This window comes from Pseudonaja textilis, chromosome 2 (assembly GCF_049901715.1).
Source record: "Pseudonaja textilis isolate UNSWEBS1 chromosome 2, rPseTex1.2, whole genome shotgun sequence".
Lineage (NCBI taxonomy): Eukaryota > Metazoa > Chordata > Lepidosauria > Squamata > Elapidae > Pseudonaja > Pseudonaja textilis.
This window is the reverse complement of record NC_141991.1, coordinates 146,037,624-146,059,616: the sequence shown is the minus strand read 5'-3', so window position 1 is coordinate 146,059,616 and position 21,993 is coordinate 146,037,624. Positions and strand designations below refer to the sequence as shown.

Below are 21,993 nucleotides of genomic sequence, written 5' to 3'. Positions count from 1 at the left end.
TGTCATTTGGTTCTTAAAAATACTGATGCTCTTGAATTCTTTTTCCTGGCCTTGTATCTTTTACAGTTACAGCAGGCAGGGACATGAAGCATTTCCTGGCATAGGCAAGAAGGAGTTTTGTTTAATAGTGACATGGCAAGCACGCACACAGCAAAGGTGCAGGCACATGGCCAGTTTTCAACCAAAGTGGCTACTACTAAAAATCCACAAGGGGAATTGATGAGGCTTCCTCACTGCTTGTTTTTAAGAAAGTTGAAAATGCTTGTGCTGCCGCCTGTGTGTGCTTAATTGCTGGGCTGGGCTGCAAAACAATTTTGGCTGCTATTGGTTTTAAATTTAATGTTTTAAGTCGATAATTCAATTTGTAATTGCTGTTATTTAATTCAGTTTAACATTGTATGCAAACTCTTTTGAGAGTAGTGTGGTTTGTAAGGGAAAAAAATATTAAAGAAATAAACACTATTAAAAAGTTGATTTTACCCTTTTTGGGGCATTTGTGAGTTGACAGATTGCCTCCCACTTTGGCCTTCTAAACTGAATAGAAAGCAACAAAATAAACCATTTTCCATAAAAGCTTAATTCCTGCTCTCTTTTCCTCCCCTCCCTGCAACATAGATTGTCTACTTCACTGCTACATTCCCTTACGTGGTGCTCATTATACTGTTTATTCGAGGGGTGATGCTGCCTGGAGCTCAGGATGGGATAATCTACTATCTCAAACCCGACTGGTCCAAATTGGCTTCCCCTCAGGTAAGTGAGAGGCATACTGAAGGGAAAGGGTTAATATAGACCTGCCAACTGGTTAGCCAGCTTTTGTACTACGGTGTCATTAGGAATTAACAACACACAAATGCACAAAGAAGAAACACTACAACCGTGAAGTAGAAAACAAGCAACCAAGTGAATAGGGACAAAATATAAATTGTCAAGATTTCAGCTGCAAAATCTCAAGGCAGTTCTGCAAAGAGTTCAGCTTCAGTGAACTGGGTTTTTATCTGTTAAAGCAGTGGCCCCCAACCTTTTTAGTGCCATGGCCCGGTACCGGCATCACAAAATGATCCGCAGCCCAGTACCGGCATCAGCACACATGACAAGGCAAGGCGAGCCGAGCGACTGGCCAGCCAGCCGTCCCCCGCTTCTCCCCGCCACCTTCAACTCCTCCTTTGTACCTTTTTTGTGCTTTTTTGTGCTTTCTTAATCTCCTCCGCCATCGGGACGGCTCTTCGTTCGAAGCCCCCCCCCCTTCGATGAAACTAAGGCGCGAGGATTCCTTCAGGACCCAAACGCCACTTTCCAACCGGAAAAGCTCACCCAGAAGCACTTTCTCGTCGAAACAAGATGGCGGCGCCCAGCAAACCGGCGGCCCGGTAGAAAATGATCCACGGACCGGTACCGGTCCGGGGCCCGGCGGTTGGGGACCCCTGTGTTAAAGGACATGCTAGCAGCAATAGCTAAAGCTCTTCACCAAATAGAAACCAACGACACACACACCCCTTGTTAATGGCAGCCCAGGGTGCAAGGAGCAGTTGAAAAGTTGGCAGTTGTATGCAAAAGGGACAGAGGAAAGACTCTTGAGTTCTAGCCCATATTTCAATCTCTCTCTCTCTCTTTTTTTTCTTCTTCTTCCTTCTCAGGTGTGGATTGATGCTGGGACCCAAATCTTTTTCTCCTATGCCATAGGACTGGGGGCACTCACTGCCCTGGGCAGCTATAACCGATTCAACAACAATTGTTATAAGTGAGACCCCATTTCCTACATCACCATAAGGGGGCATGGCAAGCAGGCAGAGCATAGGAAGAAGAGGCTATGCCGTATAGAATTGTCACCATCTCCTCTTTCTCCCCCTGCCAGGGATTCTCTCTTTTTTATATATACCTGCGCGGGAGGAAGACACTCAGCAGGCAAAGCTCTGTGCATCGCTTCAGTGGGATGGGAGATTTGCCTGATGAACTGTGATGGCCGCAAAGCTGGATGTTCACACAGTGGCAGCTGTGTGGCTCTGCCAAACAGTAGAAAGGATGCCAGCGGATTGCTGCATGCATCTCCGACAGTTGTTGGCTAGGAGAGAGCCCGGTTCTCTTTCTTGTTTTGTTCTGCTGGGTTGCAAAGACTAAGCTGGCATCCTTTCTGGTTGGTTTGTCCAATCTGCAGATGAACGATAATCAGGAAAAGCAGAGCAGGGCCGGGAAAAGCAATGTTGCTGTTTTTTCCTTTTCGCTCTGCCCTCGTTGGATCTATCTTAAAAGATAAAGAATCTCTCCCCACCCCACATATACAGAGCTCTTTGGCAGCAAACCCATTGAACGACAACATGTATTGCCAACAATAGACCATGCTGTCCTGCACCGACGGGGTTTATAGATATCTGGGGGAGGGGCTCCAATTGGGGGAAAGCAGAGGCGAAATATTCTGGTGTGCCTTTTTCAGTCATCTCATCACTCTGGGGAATTTAATTTCTAATAATTAGTAACTTTACTGGTCCAATGGTTATCCCCATTTCTGGCAGACATCAAGGACATTCTAAGAGATTTTATTCCTAGGAGATGAGTTGTGTTCATGAACTGTAGCCTGAAAAGCAGGCATCTTAGGAAAAGCTGAAACATACAGGCACCATACCCGTCTCATTAGCTGGGGACCACAATCTCTCACTGTGCCATTGTTGCTCGTCTGGCCAGCTGTAAAATCCAATACCTGTGACACTGAGATCGTACGCAATAAGTTGGGACCTGTAACTGTAGAAAGGAAAAACTGTTCTTTAAAATTCTTACGGGTAGAACATGTAATGTATTACTTATTGGAAGCTGAGGTCCCAGAGCACCTGACATTTGCAGGACACTGGTGTATTTTTTTTTTCCCTGATGGAAACTTTTCATACACATTAACACAACGTGTGTGTCTTTTTAGCCATGTTGGAAAAGAATAGTTGGTAATCTGGGGTTCCAGGGAAATCTCTTAATCATCTACAGCGGAAAGCCATTCAGTAGGGATCTGACTCTGCCCGGGACTGTTTAAGGGTGCTCACAGATTATATCACACTGCTGACTAAGCCAAACAGGACAGGATAAGGCATTTCTTTAGTAGCTAGTCTTCAAAGGCTGCCAAACGCTGTATATCTTGGAAAATCTGTACACGTTATTTATCTGGGGATAAATCAGAGTAGCATTTAAAAACTTGCATTGCTAAGGGAAAAGTGTGATGGGAGTTTATTTAAAGAAGAACAATATCTCATTATAATATGCCTCTATTGAAGAATTGCTTCACCTGTTTACTGCATATGCAAAGTTCATCAAATCTATAAGGAAATAGCAGAGAGAAATAGGAAAGCCTCTAATAATTTGGGGGATATTCCCTCCACCCACATATCATTGAGAAAAGGGGTCAAGAGCTGCTTTGCTTAGAAGTCACTTTCCCCTCTCCCCTTCATGGGCTAATTCACTCTGTCCTGTTGCTTGTTCTGAATGCTCTGTGGCCACCTTGCCCAACCTGCCCTGCTAGTCTCATCGAATCTGTCTCTAAGATGCATGCACGCAGTGGGAAATGCCCTTGGGTCCCCCAGCCTCTCTCTTCCCCCCCACCCCACCCCCAGCTGCTGCTAGATAGTGCTGGGCTCCAAGGCACAGCCTGTCTTGTAAGCGCACTCATCCTGCAAAAAGCAACTAATCCTCTTGCTACTTTTCTCGGCTTTCCTCCATAGTGAAAACACCTTTGACGCTCTCGCTTCCTTCCACAAACTCTTTCATAACGATGGTGGATGTGTATAATAAACAGGCCACCATATCTTGCTGCTGTTTCATTAGAACCCAATCCCATGCAGGATAAGACATGTTTCTGTCTGATTTCAGTGTCCAAGATTCTGTAAGACTGAGCTACGCACTTGCCTCTGTTACCTGAACGTCAAATAGGAAGCTGTGCTTGGTATGGTTTATGCTGAGGGATAACCACAACAAACCCCCTTTTGGTTGGGTCATTCTTTCACAGTTGTCGTCCTTTGTTTTTTCTCCCTTGCAGAGATGCCATCATTTTGGCACTGATTAATAGTGGGACCAGCTTCTTCTCTGGTTTTGTAGTCTTCTCCATCCTAGGCTTCATGGCTGCTGAACAGGGAGTTGATATCTCTAAAGTGGCAGAATCTGGTGAGTGCTCATGAATTCAGGGATGGTAAAGCAGGTGGATGAGATGCTTGGCTGTTCTCCAGTTCTGGGAGAAGTACAATTTTAGGAGGAAATAAACACACTTGCAGTCCAGTCCAGAACGTAGTTTAGTTGTCTTGACTCTTAAAATTACACCTATCCGTGCAACTACACCTTCTCCTGCAGCTGCTATACCAGAATTGTTTGATATACCCCATTTTTATCGTTCTTTCTCATCCTATCAAGAAGATGATCAAGGGGAAAGATCAGCATAATGGGAACTACCCTTGTGCATCTAGTATTTCCGGACTACCGCAAAGGCATGACACATCACAATATGCACGCAATTTAGAATCAGATTTGTAACACTGAACAGGGTATATACTTAGGGTTTTTATGTGCGTACATTGTGAGGTTTTCCTATTAGTGGTGTCAGTTTGCCAGATTGAAAAAAAGTTTTAGCTTTCATTTCAAAGCAAAATTGTATTCCAATCCATCCAAAACAGCTCTTGAGATTCTAAATGAAATCTTGAGACTCTCTCAGTGCCCTATCTATCCCGATGCAAAAGTAAAGTAAAAATCTACTGCTTTTGAAAGCACAAGTCTACAAAATAAAGGAAAGACATGTTGCTAAGCATTTTGGGACGTTGTATTTGAGACAGCACCATGCCTTTTGGGATAGGGGAAAAGCTAGCCAGGAATAAGCGACTATTTGATTAATTAGTTTTTAACTGAACTGGAAATGTAGAGGAAACTGTTCCTTCTAGCCTAAAGCAAGAGTGTCTCTGTGTTAAGTTAACCTCATTTAGTTCCACTTTTTCTCCTCTGCAGGACCTGGGCTGGCTTTTATTGCATATCCAAGAGCTGTCACTCTGATGCCAGTTGCTCCCCTCTGGGCTGCCCTCTTTTTCTTCATGCTGCTGCTTCTGGGCCTAGACAGCCAGGTGAGACTTTAGGGGGGAGGGGGCAGGAAGCAGGAAGCGAAGGAGTAGCCAACACCACACTAAGAATAGCAGGAGATCCATTATCCTGCCTTCAGCATCTTCGCTTCTCCATACTTCGCTTCTCTTTCCCTTCCACACCAGTTTGTAGGCGTTGAAGGCTTTATAACCGGGATCCTGGACTTCTTCCCATCCAGTCATGCCTTCCGATTCCAGAGAGAGATCACCGTGGCCATCTTCTGTGTCATCTGCTTCTTCATTGAGCTGTCCATGGTGACTGAGGTATGACCACACTGAAGCACCCTTAGAGGAATGGAAAGAGGGGAGGGAATGCGGGGGACAAGCAGAGCTGCACAGGTCTGAACAAGCCAATAGTGTTCTAACCCAACCAGGTTCCCAAAGAGCAAACACAGACAAAGGCAGCAGCCCCCACCTTTTAAGGTTTAATAACTAATTCTGTTCTGAAGGCTGCTTTCCACTAATTAGCTCTGACAAGAAAGAGCCTTGCCAAGTTGTTTGTCAAGGCTGCCAAAAACCCAGAGATAAGAACGAATTTACAAGATTCTCCAAACACAAACTAAGATATCTACCAGGTGAGCTTCAGAGCTTCTTTGCCTTCTGCAAAGAACACTTTTTCAAACCTGGTTTTTATCCTCTTGAGGGAGGGGCCATTACCTTGCAGCCTTACTTCCGAGTCGCCTGTGCTGCTGTAATTGTTCTTTCCTCTGAGTAATCCTTCGTGCACATGCACTTGGCACAGGCTCCTCAGGAACCTCCTCACTGTTGCCAGTCCCTACAATCTCTGAAGGCAGCAGTCCACTCCCTGATGGTCCTGGCCCCCTCATCAGAGTCCTCACTCTCTCAGCCATCTGCACCTGCTGCCGGCTAACCACAACAAATAGAGGGAGGTTTGGGACATTCTGGAGGTGACCAACCAAGGCAGTAAATTCAGATCTCCTTCTGAGACAGGTTAACCCCCTGTTGACAATTCCTACACAAATATTGTAATGATCGGGAAAGTCATGCTTGTGGGTTTGGAAAGAGGGATTTGCCTGGTGGGTCACAATACTGTCCTTCATGGCACACCAAAAGCACTGTCCCAGCATTGTTCAGATGGCTTAAAAAATGAGCAGATAACTCTCTCCTCCATCCTTACTTCTAGAACTGCGATAAAAAGCCAACTGAGAAATAACGTCAATCCTTTAATTGTGGGCAGAGAAAATATGTTCTTAAACATAGGCTTAAAACAAAAGGACGAATTAGCATGGTTCATATTCCACTACATACAGGTAACATACACTGCTCAAAAAAATAAAGGGAACACAAAAATAAGATATCCTAGATCTGAATGAATGAAATATTCTTATTAAATACTTTGTTCATTACATAGTTGAATGTGCTGACAGCAAAATCACACAAAAATTATCAATGGAAATCAAAGTTAGCAACCCATGGAGGTCTGGATTTGGAGTTACACTCAAAATTAAAGTGGAAAAAAACACTACAGGCTGATCCAACTTTGATGTAATGTCCTTAAAACAAGTCAAAATGAGGCTCAGTAGTGTGTGTGGCTCCACATGCCTGTATGACCTCTCTACAACGCCTGGGCATGCTCCTGATGAGGTGGCGGATGGTCTCCTGAGGGATCTCTTCCCACACCTGGACTAAAGCATCCCCTAACTTCTGGACAGTCTGTAGTGCAACGTGGCATTGGTGGATGGAGCAAGATATGATGTCCCAGATATGCTCAATTGGATTCAGGTCTGGGGAATGGGAGGGCCAGTCCATAGCATCAATGCCTTCGTCTTGCAGGAACTGCTGGGACATCATATCTTGTTCCATCCACCAATGCCACGTTGCACTACAGACTGTCCAGGAGTTGGGGGATGCTTTAGTCCAGTGTGTTTCTGACACACTCCAGCCACATGAGGTCTAGCATTGTCTTGCATTAGGAGGAACCCAGGGCCAACCACACTAGCATATGGTCTCACAAGAGGTCTGAGGATCTCATCTCGGTACCTAATGGCAGTCAGGCTACCTCTGGCGAGCACATGGAGGGCTGTGCGGCTCCCTAAAGAAATGCCACCCCACACCATTACTGACCCACTGCCAAACCCATCATGCTGGAGGATGTTGCAGGCAGCAGAATGTTCTCCACGACGTCTCCAGACTCTGTCACGTCTGTCACATGTGCTCAGTGTGAACCTGCTTTCATCTGTGAAGAGCACAGGGCGCCAGTGGCGAATTTGCCAATCTTGGTGTTCTCTGGCAAATGCCAAACGTCCTGCACGGTGTTGGGCTGTAAGCACAACCCCCACCTGTGGACGTCGGGCCCTCATACCATCCTCATGAAGTGTGTTTCTGACCATTTGAGCAGTCACATGCACATTTGTGGCCAGCTGGAGGTCATTTTGCAGGGCTCTGGCAGTGCTCCTCCTGTCCTTCCTTGCACAAAGGCGGAGGTAGCGGTCCTGATGCTGGGTTGTTGCCGTCTTACGGCCTCCTCCACGTCTCCTGATGTACTGGCCTTTCTCCTGGTAGCGCCTCCATGCTCTGGACACTACACTGACAGACATAGCAAACCTTCTTGCCCCAGCTCACATTGATGTGCCATCCTGGACGAGCTGCACTACCTGAGCCACTTGTGTGGGCTGTAGACTCTGTCTCATGCTACCACTAGAGTGAAAGCACTGCCAGCATTCAAAAGTGACCAAACCATCAGCCAGAAAGCATAGGAACTGAGAAGTGGTCTGTGGTCACCACCTGCAGAACCACTCCTTTATTGGGGATGTCTTGCTAACTGCCTATGCTTTCCACTTGTTGTCTATTCCATTTGCGCAACAGCATGTGAAATTGATTGTCAATCAGTGTTGCTACCTAAGTGGACAGTTTGATTTCACAGAAGTGTGATTGACTTGGAGTTACATTGTGTTAAGTGTTCCCTTTATTTTTTTGAGCAGTGTCTATTAAGCTTTTGTACCTTTCATTAATCAATTCCAATCTAGACATTCATATTTTCACACATAGCAAATCAGCTGCAAATCTCCTTCAGATCCTGCTGATATAACAGCTTAGATTTAGCATGGTTTGTCCAACCAACCTTTCCAGAGTATTTTTTGCTGGCCATTTCTTGCAAACCTTTAAAGTGTATAAATGTATGGGTTTCCCAAACAGCAGGCATTCACACACATTTTATCTGCTAATTGTTAATTTTTGGGAAAAAGAGAGAAAGATTTTCTACAAAACGATCCTAAAATCCTTTTCTTTAATCCTGGTGACAAGGGTAGTTGTCAATTATTCACTGTTGTTTACACTGCATGAAATCGGCAAGTACACCTGATTATAGTTACATAATGTGAAACTATTTATATACGGTATGCCCACAATGCACAAGCCAAACAATAAAGATAGATGAAAACAAAGCATTTGTAAGAGGTGTATTTGCTAATGGAAACCTATTTGAAAAGATTTGTTAGTTACTTACAGGTCGTCCTCATTTAATGACTGTCTTGTTTAGCAACTATTTGTAGTTATGACAGTGATGGGAAAAATAATTTTACAATCAATCCTCTTATATATGACCTTCACAGCTCTTAAAGCAAAGGAAAACTGAAGGAAGATCATAAGCACAGGTGCAGTTTCACTGAGTGACTGCTTTGTTCAACAGCCCAATTACCAGTTCCTAAACAATTGTGATCACTCAATGAGGATGGCCGCTATTGCTTCAAGTTGCAATTAGGGTAGTTATATACTTTTCTCTGGCTTTAGATTAAACTCTTCTTTTTGACACATTCTCTTTTTGTGTTCAGGGAGCTCCCGCTTATATACAGTAGTATAGATCCGTATTTCTGGTTCTATTTGGCACGATACTTATTGAAGCATCCTAGATCAGGCGTCGGGTTTCAACTTCATTAGCTGAGCAGGCTGCTGGCAGCAATATTTGGAGGCCTTAGATTTCCCACTGCTGTTCTACATAAAATGCTACGATTTCTCTTTTGTAGATTCCCATCCAAGATTTTGGAGTTTTTATGCCATTTAGCAACTCCTCACCTTTTTACTAAATACTACCTTATAATGTGCCCCCTTTATGTCCTGAGTTTACATTAAACTGGTGTCCTCTGCTAAAGCATCCACAGAGCTATGACTGCTACGCCTACTGTCTCTTTTCAGTGCCAAGCTGAGATAAACCCTTCTGTAGATGTAGGAGCAGGTTCTACATAGCATTGATCGGTCTAAGGCATAATTGTCCTTCCCCTCTTGTTTCCTTATGATTTGATTGGGGGTGGGGGTGTTAGTATGCAAAGAATGTGCTACATGAGCTTTTAATGGCAGAACTGGTATTCATTAAACCAACCAGCAAGAAGCAGTGATTTAAGACTGATCGGGAACTTACAATTTGAGGCAGATGCAATTGGGTCTCTTGTATGAAAGAAGTTGATTGTAGCAGGGCCTCTTCTGTTTAGATAAGTGCCTTTACTGGGTGAAACAGAAATTCATTTATCAGAGGACTTTAACTGTAATCAGAGCACATGACTGGGACTGAAGTGTGTTTTGAAAAGTTCATTCATCAGGGCAAATGCCACAACTGTTGTGTTTCTAGGGCAGGGAGATCTCTGCCCCGACTGAAACGCTTCCTGCCAGTACTTGAGCAATGACGACTCGGTTGGGATTCCCAGATGCAGCCGCCTGCTTTGCAGCAGCTGACAGGTGTAAGGGAATCCCTGAAGCTTTGCCATGGCCTAGAAAGTGCCTGAACCAATCCCTGATTGGTTGAGCGAGCAGAGAGGGGGTCCCAGAGAGACAATTTGAAAGCAAGCTCCTGCGCTTCCCTTCAGGGAGAATACCTGCCCTCCCTTCAGGGAGCTGACCCAGAACATGCTGTGAAATGTTATCTCCAGCCCATCTCTTACAGCGTTTCTGCCATGTGGAATCTCAAACAGAAAGGGCTGTTTTTAATAAGAACAATCAAGTGCCTACTTTATCCCATTTGGATGAGTCTATTTAATTTACTAGAACTTCCAGGTGATCATTCCTCCTAGGGCTAATTCCCAGTTACTCAGGTTTACATAGCACTACCCGTACACAGAAACTCCCGTCTCTCTTCTGCTTTGGGGAGAGCACTCACATTGCAGAGACTGGGAAGGGCCATTCCTTAAGACCTTCAGATGCCCGTTGGCAAAGAAGGGTGTGAATATTTGTGGTGGTGGGGATTTCTCCTTCTTTTCTTTTCTTTTTTGCCGTTCTTTTTTTAAGCTCCACCTGTGTTGGGACAAGCCTCTTTCTGCTGTTTTGAACCTGTGTCCAGGGAGTAAGAAGGATTTGGATTAGAAGACTTGAAATACTCCTGATGTAGCCTAACTTTCTCCACAGAATCTCTCCGCTGTGCCCATTTTTTGCCTTCCAGTTAGACCTCCTTTTCTCTCTACTCCTGGCATTCTCAGGAACCGTCAGACATTTTGGGGTTACTCATCGCTCAGTAAGCTCAGTAGCTTTGCTCAACTTTCCCTTCCCTGCTGTCCCAACCTTCAGGACGGCTAGTTCTTTTTCTTCCAATCTTCCTGCTGCCTCCTGGGAAGGTAGCAGAGTGAAAGTCAACTCGTCTTTGCTCTTGACTCTTGGTGCCTCGGTAGACATGACCACACTATAGAAAAGGCAGAAAAGGTAGTCCATTGAATCTGCCCTTTGAGTATTTTTGTTTCCTTTTTAATTTATACACTATTTTATTATTATTTTTCTTTTTAATTTTTGTCAGATAATGGACGTGTGTTTATCCCAAGCACGTTTAAACTCGGTTATCAAAGGGGTTTCTGTTCTTTTGTATTTTATTCTTACAACCATGGGATTCTGTAATGGTCTCCCATCTAGAAGTTCAGTGAGCCTCACTCTGCATAGCCTCCCACCCAGAGAAAGTCAGCCAGGTGCTGCTGCCTACTCAGGAAGTAAAGCTCCCAAACTTTTTAGCCACTGCCTTCCATAACCTGCTCAACAAGGCAAAGGAACATGGTTAGGAGTTGCCACATATTCCTGTTCTTTCATTCCAGTGAAGAGTGGAAAGTGGTTTTCTCAACTCTACCCTTCGTGGCAAGGAACCTCCCATCTTCCCTTCCTTCTCTTTCTTTTTCAAGCAGCAGAAGTGGGTTCAATAGAGCAGGTTTAAGGAAGGAATGTTGCTCCTACTGTCTCTCGTGGGGTGGGGGGGAGGTGCTTGCTTAGCAGCTGTTTTGTGATATGGCCAACCTGAGCTAGAACAAATTTTGCGGAGGTGCCCTGAGTAGGAAAGAAGAGAAACCTGGAGCCAGGCAAGGGAGGCCATTTTGAAAGTGCTCTGTTTCATCCTGCTGTCTCACAGCCAGCCCCTCTCCTAGGGGGGCATGTATGTCTTCCAGCTCTTCGATTACTATTCAGCGAGTGGCACAACACTACTGTGGCAGGCCTTCTGGGAGTGCGTGGTCATCGCCTGGGTTTATGGTAAGAGAGAGTTGCATGATAATTAAAGAATCGCCCGAAACAATGCTGGCAAAACAAAGAGGTGTTTTGCCCCAAATGTTGACACTAGATACAGATCAACCAGCATGTCAGCTGCTTGGCACAAATCAGTAGAGCAAGCACTCTGGATAAGAGAAAAAAATCATTTCTAATTCTCAAAAGCACAAATGGAGTAAATGTGACATTTAACCTGCTTCCAAGGGTGAATCATTTACTGTATAACGTTTAGTAATTGACATGCATATGCACCTATGCTTGCAGACAGGCAACAGTGTAAAAGAGGCAGTCCCATGTTTAGCTTTTAGCAGGAAAAGTGCTTGGGAGGCTCAAGGTTATGCCTTCCCAAAAGTTTTTAAGATTCTATTCTAATCTAGATATATTGGGCTGGTAGCCAAGAAACACAACACATCTAGTGCTTCTAGTGGGTGCCATTCAGAGAAGATGGCTCTCTTGTTAATGCAAGCAGCTCAGAAGTTGCTTAGTGATTAATCAGTAGCATGAAAGAGGGTCACACGTGCTACCGTCTTGCTCTGGAATTGCACCTTATGGCTTTCCCACATCACACTGGCTTGCCTCTTTCATATTTAAAGTAGGATGAGATCACAGTTAAAAGAAAAGGGGTTGTATGGGCTGAGCTCTCCTCCCTATCCACCCCATGAAAAGAGTGGATTAAAGTGAGTTTAGGACCTGGCTGACAGGCAAAAGGAACATTTGGAGATCTAAATCACACATATTTCATTGTCCTTTACAAGTTAAAAGAAAATGGTCAAAGACAGAGGCCTGATTCCTTGCGCTGAAAATTGGCATTCCAGGGACCAAAAATGCCTTTCTCCTCTCCAGTTCAGTATGGTGTTTTACTTTCAAGACTAATTGGGTTGCTGCTGGTATCATCTTACTTCCCAATCAGTCTTTACATCACCCAAGTAGTAGGGAAGAGATGAAAAGGATCCTTGCCTGACCCTAGCGAGTCTCCAGGCCACTCCCCTTGCTAACAGCCTAAATCTGCTTTGTTAGCAGTCTTACACTTTCCTTAATGTAGGCATGAGTGGAATGTAAGTAATAAAGAGATAAATGATAAAAGCTTCCCTTGTACCTGCCTTGATTTATGTGCAAAGGGCAAAGGGCAAATCAGAGCTCTTCTTCATACAGACTGAAACGTTTCTGGCTTGGCCCTGCGTGTGCTGCCTTGACTGGCTGCAGGCAAAAGCACACCTTCTCTGCAGATCAACCAGCAGCATCAGGTGTGTGTGTGTGTGTGTGTGTGTGTGTGTACAGGCACACACAGAGAGTTACTACTCTATAATGTCTTTTTAAAAGTTGATTACAATTTCTCTTGTCCTTGATGGTTATGAGCACCGGGTTATGGGATGGGGCCTATCTGGTTTATGAGCACTGGAGCCAATTTGGAAACGCTTTAATCCAAGTCCTATCTATCCTGAGGTTACTTCCTCTCATGGCCTTGAAAGCTGCTCTGGCTTATTTGGCTTCTGGTGTGCATATCAAATAACTGTGTCAACCCAAACGCCCATTTTCATTACAAGTGCTTCAGTTTTTCTATTCTGTCTGCTGAAGAGGCTCCAAAGCTCTTTAAACCTCCTAGCAATCTGGAACTACAAACAGTGTAACTGGGCAGTGCCTCTCATCAGCAGACCTCAGGGACAAGGTTACTAAGCATGGATTATTTTGTCAGGGCTGTGACAAAACCGTCCTGGATTTGCCATTTTAAACTCCTCGTGATGCATGGAAGAAGTGGGAAATTTCTCCATCTTCACATATAGAGAAAAAGTTCTTGGTGCTTTCTGAGTTTGGTTACTTTCTTGAGAAGCCCAGAGAGCACCAAGGACCCCCTCATTTCAACCCACAGCTAGAAATATTCTCCTTTATTGGAGAGAAACTTATGTGGAAAAGTAGTCTGCCAAATGATTCTACCCTTAAGAAAAACAGAATTGTATTTACCACCATTCATGCACGCACATTTTCAGTCTTAGATAGGAAAGTCTAGGAACAAATTTGCCATGTGATCAGTTGCTCGGACCCTTTAGCTTTAAGCAAAAGACCCCCTTAAGTTGAGCATGACTTTTGGGAATACACCCTTGGAATTTTCTTGCAACATTTGGGACTCTTTCTGAGACTTTTCAACTTCTCAGTCTAAGCAGCAGCTCTCAGATCTCCCCTCCAAATAGTAATCAAGCATATTAGCATCTGAGGTCCCTGTCGCACTCCCTCTCCCTCACATGGCCAAAGAGTAATTAGAGGGTGGTTGGTTTTTTTCCTTCACCCTGTCAGTACTTGCTCCAGTGGGAAGGCCAACCCTACCCAGCATGACACATACACCTCCTTTTTAATTATCACTTTCCAGTTTGGAGCTGACAATAGTAATACAGTTTAGATTCCACTCATAGCAGATATTGGAACTTGGAAGGGACAGAGATCCACCCATTAGACCATTATTCTACCCTAATAATTGAGAATACAGCAGCATTAAAAAAACAACAACAACCTAGCCATGTTCCCTCACTGACTGTGGTGCTCAAACCAACAGAAAGTGCTATTTCAGTTTAATTTGTCAGGAGTAAAAAAAAGAAAAGAGGTACAATCTTGTGTATGTAATTAATGTAGTGAAAGGTTGGACTTTAGACATTCTGTTTACTGGCCATCCTCAGTCAAGGGCACCTCTGTTTTTCCCTCCTTCTCTGGGCTGCTGAGACATAGCTGTGTCCTTGAAAGGCTCCCATTTAATCTGCATCACTAGGAGAGGAGGAGCAGACTGGCTGGGCTGCTGAGGTGAGGCAAAGGTATGCAGAAAGCTTCAAGTGGAGACGCTAAGGGCCCATTCGGTCTTGTCTCACAGGGGTTCTAGTACCTGGTTTAGACCCAGTTGGCCACTGTCAGGAATAAGAAAGCTGGATGGATATTATACCTCAGCGGTGTCAAACCTGATTTCATTGAAGGCCGCATCAGGGTTGTGTTTGATCTCGGGGGGCAGGGGAGGCATGGCCAGCTCTACGTCACTCATGTTGGGGGCGCCTGTGGTGCCTGAGCACTCTGCCAGTGAAAACAGGCTCCCGAGCTCTGTTTTCAGCTGCGACAGCCTCCTGCAGCCCTCTGCCAGACAAAACAGGCGGCCTTCCCGAGCTCCGTTTTCACTGGCAGAGGCCCCATGGGCCAGTCCTTCACTGTTTCCAAGGGGGCCTCATGGACCAGATCTAAGCAACCCATGGGCCTTGAGTTTGACACCCTTGTTATACCATGCCACATTGCTGAAATTATTCCTAAGAGTGGCTTTGCATGTAGGGCAAGCATGGAGGCTTTATATAAACACCCTGGAAGTTCTGGGATCCAAGGCACTAATGTTTGAAGCAGGCCCAGCCTTTCTGATATCCCTTTCTAGTCAGCAAAGCTCTTCTTACATTCTCAGAAGCCTCTCACTCTTTCACTGCTTCCTATCCTTCCAGGGGCTGACCGTTTCATGGATGACATTGCCTGCATGATTGGGTACCGGCCCTTTCCTTGGATGAAATGGTGCTGGAAGGTCGTGACCCCTCTCATCTGCCTGGTAATTGGGGTGTGGGGGGGTGGGGGGGTGGAGCTCTTGAGCATTCTTAGTGGTGGGGGAAAGCTAGATTTTGGTATATTGTTGTTCAGTTTCTAGAGTTTTCCCACCAGTGCAGGGCCCATTTTGGGGGGTCAAATTAAGTGTTGATCCATTGGTTGTAACTGGAATTGACCAACCAATTTGCTGCCCAAGCTTCACATCTGGGCGGAGAGAGCTGAGAGAGTGACTGGCCCCAAATCACCCAGCCAGCTTTTATGCCTAAGGTGGGGTGAGAACTCACAGTCTCCTGGTTTCTAGCCTGGTGCCTTAATCACTGGACCAAATTGGGTCTCAAAGCTAATTTTATTCACAAGCCCATTTTAAAAAAAAGGAAAGCTGTTCATGTTCCTAATTCCATCCAGGTATGTAATAGGCAGAAATTCAGTAGGGGAAACTCTGCTTGGTCTCTGGGTCAACTGGACTTTGGGGGAGGGGGGGAGATAACTGTGTAGATCAGGTTGAGAATTGGCACAGCAGGGATTTATTATTGTTATTGTAGTGAGATAGAATAACAGAATCTCACAAGTCTGTCCCACGTTTCTCTGTGTCCTGTCATATATTAAACAAAATCAAGGCAAAGTTACTTATAATCTTTTCCCTCATGCTTCCAGTTATTTATTTAAGACATGCAAATGGCCACCCAGGTCAAGACACTGAGCAGCATTTAAAATCATGAGAAATACAGAAGGAAAATAGCACATGCTCCTGAAATAAACTAAGACCATTAAATGGTGATCAGGACTATGGTTGTGTGCTGCCCAAGGTTACTTTTGGTGAGATGGCCACCTGTATAAATTCCATAGATAAATAAACAAAGAAATGAAGTGTAAAATATACCACTTTTCAACAAATGGGAGTCTACTAGCCCGACCCCAGATATTAGGGAAAGAGCCATTTTTTATACTGCTTTACTGCCTTTCTGAAGGCCCTCAGGGTTGGGCCCAATCATCTGTTCCAGGGTTGTATAATTTCTTCTCCAAACCCTCACATCACCCCCCCTTTAATTATTCCTTCCTTCCTTTCCCCTTAATGACTCTCTGATATCTTTCCCAAGACCACTCTAAATTCCTTTATGTGGCCTTTCTTTAATGACCACCTTCATGCCCCTAAAAAGCTGTTGGGGCTCTTTCCCTTCCTTTGATTTTCTAAAATAAAATAGTAATCAAACCAGCTGTGCCAGCTCAAAGGTATATGGTGCCCCTAGGCCAGTTTGACAAACGTTTCCACTTCCCACTGATGTGAACATTTGCTTTTTTAGAACCATTCAGAAGGAATTACTGCTTTGGTATCCCAACCCAGTGCCTACTCAGCCTGCAAAGCTGCCCTGCAAATGAGGCATAAGGCCCATTGCTTTCCCCATAATATCAAAGTGGGCCTGCCTATCCCAGATATACTCTCATTCAAAATGCCAGCACGCATAAACTACTAGCCTCTCCAGAGAGCATCTGCCAGCATCCTGTTCCTCCCTCACTTCCAAAAGATGCTGCTGCTCTCAGAAGCAGCTGCTGAGGTAAAGTTAACTGTGATGATGGCAGGCAGCACTGCCTACAAAATAAAGAAGTCAAACAGTGTGAGTATTGACAGGATTGTTAGGAGCTCTGGGGATTGGAGTTCAGCTCACTTAGAGGGCACAAGGTTGGGGGAAGGCAGCTGAGGAGATATTGTTTCTCTGAGAAGGCTTAAGATGTCCAAAAAAGGACCAAAGAGAGAGGCTCTTTCCCTTCAAAGGAAGAAAAAAAAAGGTTAAGCAAGTATAAGTAATTTTGTCATATCTGCTGTAGGGCTACAAACTGGGAAGAGGAAGAACTGTCATATTTTAATCCATTGGTAACTCATTTCCAGGGTATCTTTTTGTTCAACGTTGCCTACTACAAGCCATTGATCTACAACAACAGCTACGTTTACCCCTGGTGGGGAGAAGCCATTGGCTGGGGCTTTGCACTATCTTCCATGCTGTGTGTCCCTCTTTTTGCTCTCTACAAATTCATTCGTGCCAAGGGGACGCTGGCTGAGGTGAGGCTCTCTCCCCCACGTTACAAGAACCGAAGGGTGGGATGCAGGTCCTGGGGCTGAACCTCTATGCAGGGCTGTGGGTGACCCTTTCCGCTCAAAGAGCTTCTAGGAAACAATAGCAGGAGGCAGAGTTTGCTCCTGGCACCCTCTGGCTGTCACCTGCACCAAACATATGGGTGGGAGCATTAGGACCCTCAAGATTGTAGGCATGTGCTGAAACCGCACCTAGGACCCAAAACCTTGGCCTTCCCACCTGCCAGAGCTGAGAATGTGGCATGCATGGCAGTGCCTACACTAGCATCTGCCCAAGCTGACCACAAGGAAGCTTAGAGGTAGCAGGCCACCTCTTCTCTCCTTTGGCTGTAGATCCTCATGCCCAGACACTTTTGGGCTGTTGCAGCTGTTGGTTGGGCTGCTGGTGCTCTGTTCCCAAGCGTGAGAGCTTTCCAGGCCATCTTTTACAGCTAGTCCTCACAACCACAACTGAGCCCCAAAATTTATGCTGCTAAGCGAGGCAGTTGTTGAGTTGTGCCTCATTTGGTGATCCTTTTTACCACACAAAAAATGGATCACTGAAGTCATTATGAGGTCATTAAGCAACTGTGGCTTCCCCCATTGACTTGACTTGTTGGAAGCTGACTGGGAAGGTTGCAAATGGTGATCACGTGAACCTAAGGACAGTCAGCTCTCATAAATATACGACAGTTGCCAAGCGCGTGAATTTTGATCATGTGACCACGGGGATGCTGCAACGGTCATAAGTGAAAACCTATCCTAAGTCACTTTCTTCCAGTGTTGTTTTAACTTTGGTCACTGATGAATGGTTGTAAGTCAAGGACCACCTGTATTTGTTTTATGGACAGAACTATTGTGGGGTCAGGTGAGGGACATTTCTGCCCTGCTGAAATATTGGCTATCCTTTCCCTTTCCCCCACAAAATTACCTGTCCCAGGACTGAGGAAAAGGGAGGAAGGGAACTGGAGGAAAAGTCCATCCCATTCTTGACAAGAGTGGAAAAATCTCTTAGTGGACAAGAATGCTTTTCCTCTCACTTCTCTCTATGGGTAGAAATGAGAGAATATTCTTTGACCCCCTACAACAGGCTGGGTGCCGTCCTTTCCCTCCCGCCCATGTAATCTTGGCAGGGATTTGTGGCCATCACAGGTTCTGAGAAGATGAGTAGGATTGCCTTGCCCAGAAATTCATCAGTAGTGTATTTTAAAAAAATAATAATGGGCTACTGTACGGGGGAAGGCATGAAACATAAAAAAAGATATCAGCAATACAACCGAAAATATTAATCCTTGAGTATGTTAGAGAGAAAGAAGATGAGGAGTTGATATGAATGAATCACAAGGTCTCGTATATGGGATGCCGGGAGGAAGTGAAAGAGGCGGAGGCAAAAAATGGTATCTCTGAAATTTGGTCTGATCCCCACCTCTCTTCCTTTGCTTCTTCACAGCGCTGGCGCCATCTCACCCAGCCAGTCTGGGGTTTGCACCATCTAGAGTACAAGGTGCCCGAAACAGATGCTCTGACCAACCTCTCCCCTGTCCTGGAGGGGGGGGGCAAAGTTGTCATCTTGGAGAGCATCATGTGACCAACGCTCCCCCACTGCAGGAGAGGCCCTGCCCTGGTCTGCCGAGGGTGGAGGCGGGGAAAGGATTCCATCTGTGAAGTTGGGGGGAGCGCTGCCTACCTGTGGGGAAGAGGTCTTAGGGATTCTTGATCCATCTCCCACCTTTTCCTCTCAAGCACCAGAACGGCTGAGCGGTGGATTAACTGGTTTCCTCCGATCTTTGATCAGAAGGATGGAGTACTAAAGGCCATAGGGGTGGGGGGAGGGAAAGGGGGCCGGGGAGGAGAGCCTTAGATTTACATTTTTTTAAAACAAAGAAGTTATTTTTTAAAAGATGAAATATTTTAAATTTCTATATACATTATATACCATATATATATATATATATATATGGTATTCAGCTTTGTTCGGGTATTTTCCCACGTCATTATAGTTGTGCTTTTAAAGTTGTAGCTATAATGACTACAACTATAATGACGTGGGAAAATACCCGAACAAAGCTGAATACCATACATGTAAGTACCCGCGAAATCTTTAGCCAAATGCGTGGAACACAGATTCCTTCCCATTCAGTGGATGACTGCTTTGGGATCCAGAGCACTGCACTTTTATTCCTTGCTTAGGTGTGGGGAGGAGGGTTGATCAGGTGAGAGAGGGCTGTATATTTGGCCCCCATCTCTGGTTTTGTCAAGGAAGCAGAGTCTGGCATTTAGCAGAAGCAGGAAGGCTTCAAAAGGGATGTGCTGAGAACCCAGGTCCCTAGGTGCCTACTACTACGGTCATCAGGGAGACATAAAGAACAATTGCAATTAGCACTGCGGACTCTATTCTCAGCTCTGTCCCTCTTACACTAAAGCAGCGTCTCTCAGTTTTTGTGCCCTCCCAGATCTAGGAGGTCGACGCTCCCCTCACGCCAAAATGGCAGCCCTCTTGGCCTGTCTTTCTCAATAATGGGCAGTGTGACTAAGAGCCTTTCTCTCCCCACTCCTCCCACCCCTTGTCATACCAGGTGTCAAACCAACCAAATAGCTTGAATCACAGGAACCCTTCGTATTAAGACCACATAATGACTTTCACAGTATTAATGAGTTTCATAGTATTACAAATTTGCCCAAAATGAGAACACAGGAGAGGGGATCGTGTACTTTAACCCCAGGCCCTGCTCCTGGAGAAAACATAGCCCTTTCCTGAAATGTCTTGCATTTTACAGATCCTCTCCCCCTCCCCACCGAGATAGACAACACTATTTGGTTCCAATGTTTAAAGTGCCTCCTGTGTTGCCATTGTGCTGCCTCCTCAACCCGTGGCTTCCAAAAGCATTAAAACCTACTTTGTGAAAATGGTGCGGCAGTGCTTTCTGCTTGGCACCTGCAATTTGCAGGAATTACCTTCTGGGTTGGGTGCATTGGGGAGAGAAGGTGCATAATAATTCTCCGTAGACATATTTGGAAAAGAACCCAGGGGGTTCTGTAGGATTTATAGCCAGAATTAGAATCCAACCCCCCACCTCACCCCGGCTGCCTGAATAAATCTTGCCAAAGTCTGCTTCCATGTCAAGAGCAGAACAGCCATGGATATGCAGGTGTTATTAGACCTCAGTTCCCATCATCCTTGGCCGAATATTGTGAAACGGATGGAATTTGAAGTCTAAAAACATTTGAAACATTTGGATTCTCCCACCTTTATTTGGCATCAAATCATTGGTGGCCTTCTATGCAATTGTATTTCAAATTTGGTCATTTTAGGAGGTGTTGACCTGTGCTGACTATGGAATTTGGGGAGTTGAAGTCCACAGCTCTTAAAGTTGCCAAGTTTGAAAATATTGCTTTATGCCATCCTTGGCCAACCTGGTGCCCTTTGACAGTTGTGATGGACATCACCCAGGTTTCTAAGCCAGTACAATCCAACAATTGTGCTGGCTGGGAATAACCTCTTTGTTGAAAGCACCAAATCCAGGAAGGCTGCTGTAATGCTTTATGCAACTCCCAGTAAATCTTCACTAGTTTTTTTATTTGCACATTTTCTAAGAAAGAAAAAAATGTGTTGTGTAAATATACATTTATTCGCATAAGTATCCAAGAGAAACCGATCCTTAACTGTTGTAGAGAGCTTCATACTTGTCTATTTTTAAAAAGAAGCACTTATACAAGAAATAGAAATATTTAATTTTCTTATATTTCTGCAGATTGTACAAAAAAAGGGTGATAAGAAAGAAATTATAGAATTTTATTTTGTGACAAAAGTTATAAATATTTTGTCTATGTTTGTTTAAAATAACAATCCAACCTCATGAAATAGGGAATTGGATGTTTTTTAAATTTTAGGATTAGTATATAGGATGATCATGTAACAAATAAGCAGCAATTTGGGAAAAAAGAACAAGATCTGGCAGGGAGGGATGAACTGATCTGCATTAACTAAGAATTGTGTGATTCATTTCATCTGCTGCATGTAGTTTGTATTGTCCGTACCTAATTACTGTTTTTATGATCAGTTTGAAGGCTTCTGATGTGTTTAACTGCTGCTTCACAGAACAACTTTCAATCACCAAGCCAGGCATGACAAAACGCTTGCCTGAAAAACTAAATAGAGCCTCCATAGCCAGTTATTGTGTACATTTGACTATCAGCTGCTGTGGAAACCTTTGGGGGAAGACTCTCATGCTTGATTTGTGAGTCCCTTGAAAGCTTCAGAGCTGGGTGCCATTATAAACAAAATGCTTGGGTTGCATGGATACCAGATCAAATTCAGCAGAACTTCTTAAATTAATTATGTTTGTTTGCAAGTCGGAAACACTATGCAAGATGCTGATACAGCATCACATCTAATAAACAAGCCTATTTTTCATAATGCTCTGTTCACAGTTTAATGCATCCACATGCAGTTGTTAAATATGACAACCTGCAAGCAAGCTACCTGTGTTTGTTTCCCATTGTTTTCTTTTTTTTAAAAAAAAAAAGCATTGTAGGGGTTTTTAATGCTCATTTTGGGGGTCTACGCAGCTAATAATGGACAGGTCTGTTCCATCTGAATTCTTCCTCAGTTTATCCCTTTGGGAAAATGGGCATTTTCATTGGAGTTCTTGCCCACATTTCTTCCAGCTGCCTCCAACAGATCCCTGACTCTTTTGATTTATTCGATTCAACTACAGTGTGCTATTACCAAGATCTCCATATAGGTGTCGTTTTGAGAACCGCATTACCTTGTAAGCAAAAATAAATTTGTGACTCAGTATTAAGACTGAAAGG

General features: G+C 44.5%; 1 protein-coding gene across 1 annotated transcript in view; it reads left to right on the top strand.

Annotated features, from left to right (window-relative positions):
* The window catches only part of SLC6A8 (solute carrier family 6 member 8), a 34,983-nt gene extending 13,388 nt beyond the window's left edge, over positions 1 to 21,595 (top strand). The window contains exons 5-13 of the mRNA XM_026711373.2: positions 616 to 750; positions 1,635 to 1,738; positions 4,010 to 4,134; positions 4,963 to 5,075; positions 5,217 to 5,354; positions 11,438 to 11,540; positions 15,014 to 15,114; positions 16,996 to 17,166; positions 18,629 to 21,595. Of these exons, the coding sequence (XP_026567158.1) occupies positions 616 to 750; positions 1,635 to 1,738; positions 4,010 to 4,134; positions 4,963 to 5,075; positions 5,217 to 5,354; positions 11,438 to 11,540; positions 15,014 to 15,114; positions 16,996 to 17,166; positions 18,629 to 18,766 (1,128 nt within the window). The 3' untranslated portion in view covers positions 18,767 to 21,595. The remainder of the gene's footprint in view (positions 1 to 615; positions 751 to 1,634; positions 1,739 to 4,009; positions 4,135 to 4,962; positions 5,076 to 5,216; positions 5,355 to 11,437; positions 11,541 to 15,013; positions 15,115 to 16,995; positions 17,167 to 18,628) is intronic.
* The last annotated feature ends 398 nt before the right edge of the window (positions 21,596 to 21,993 follow it).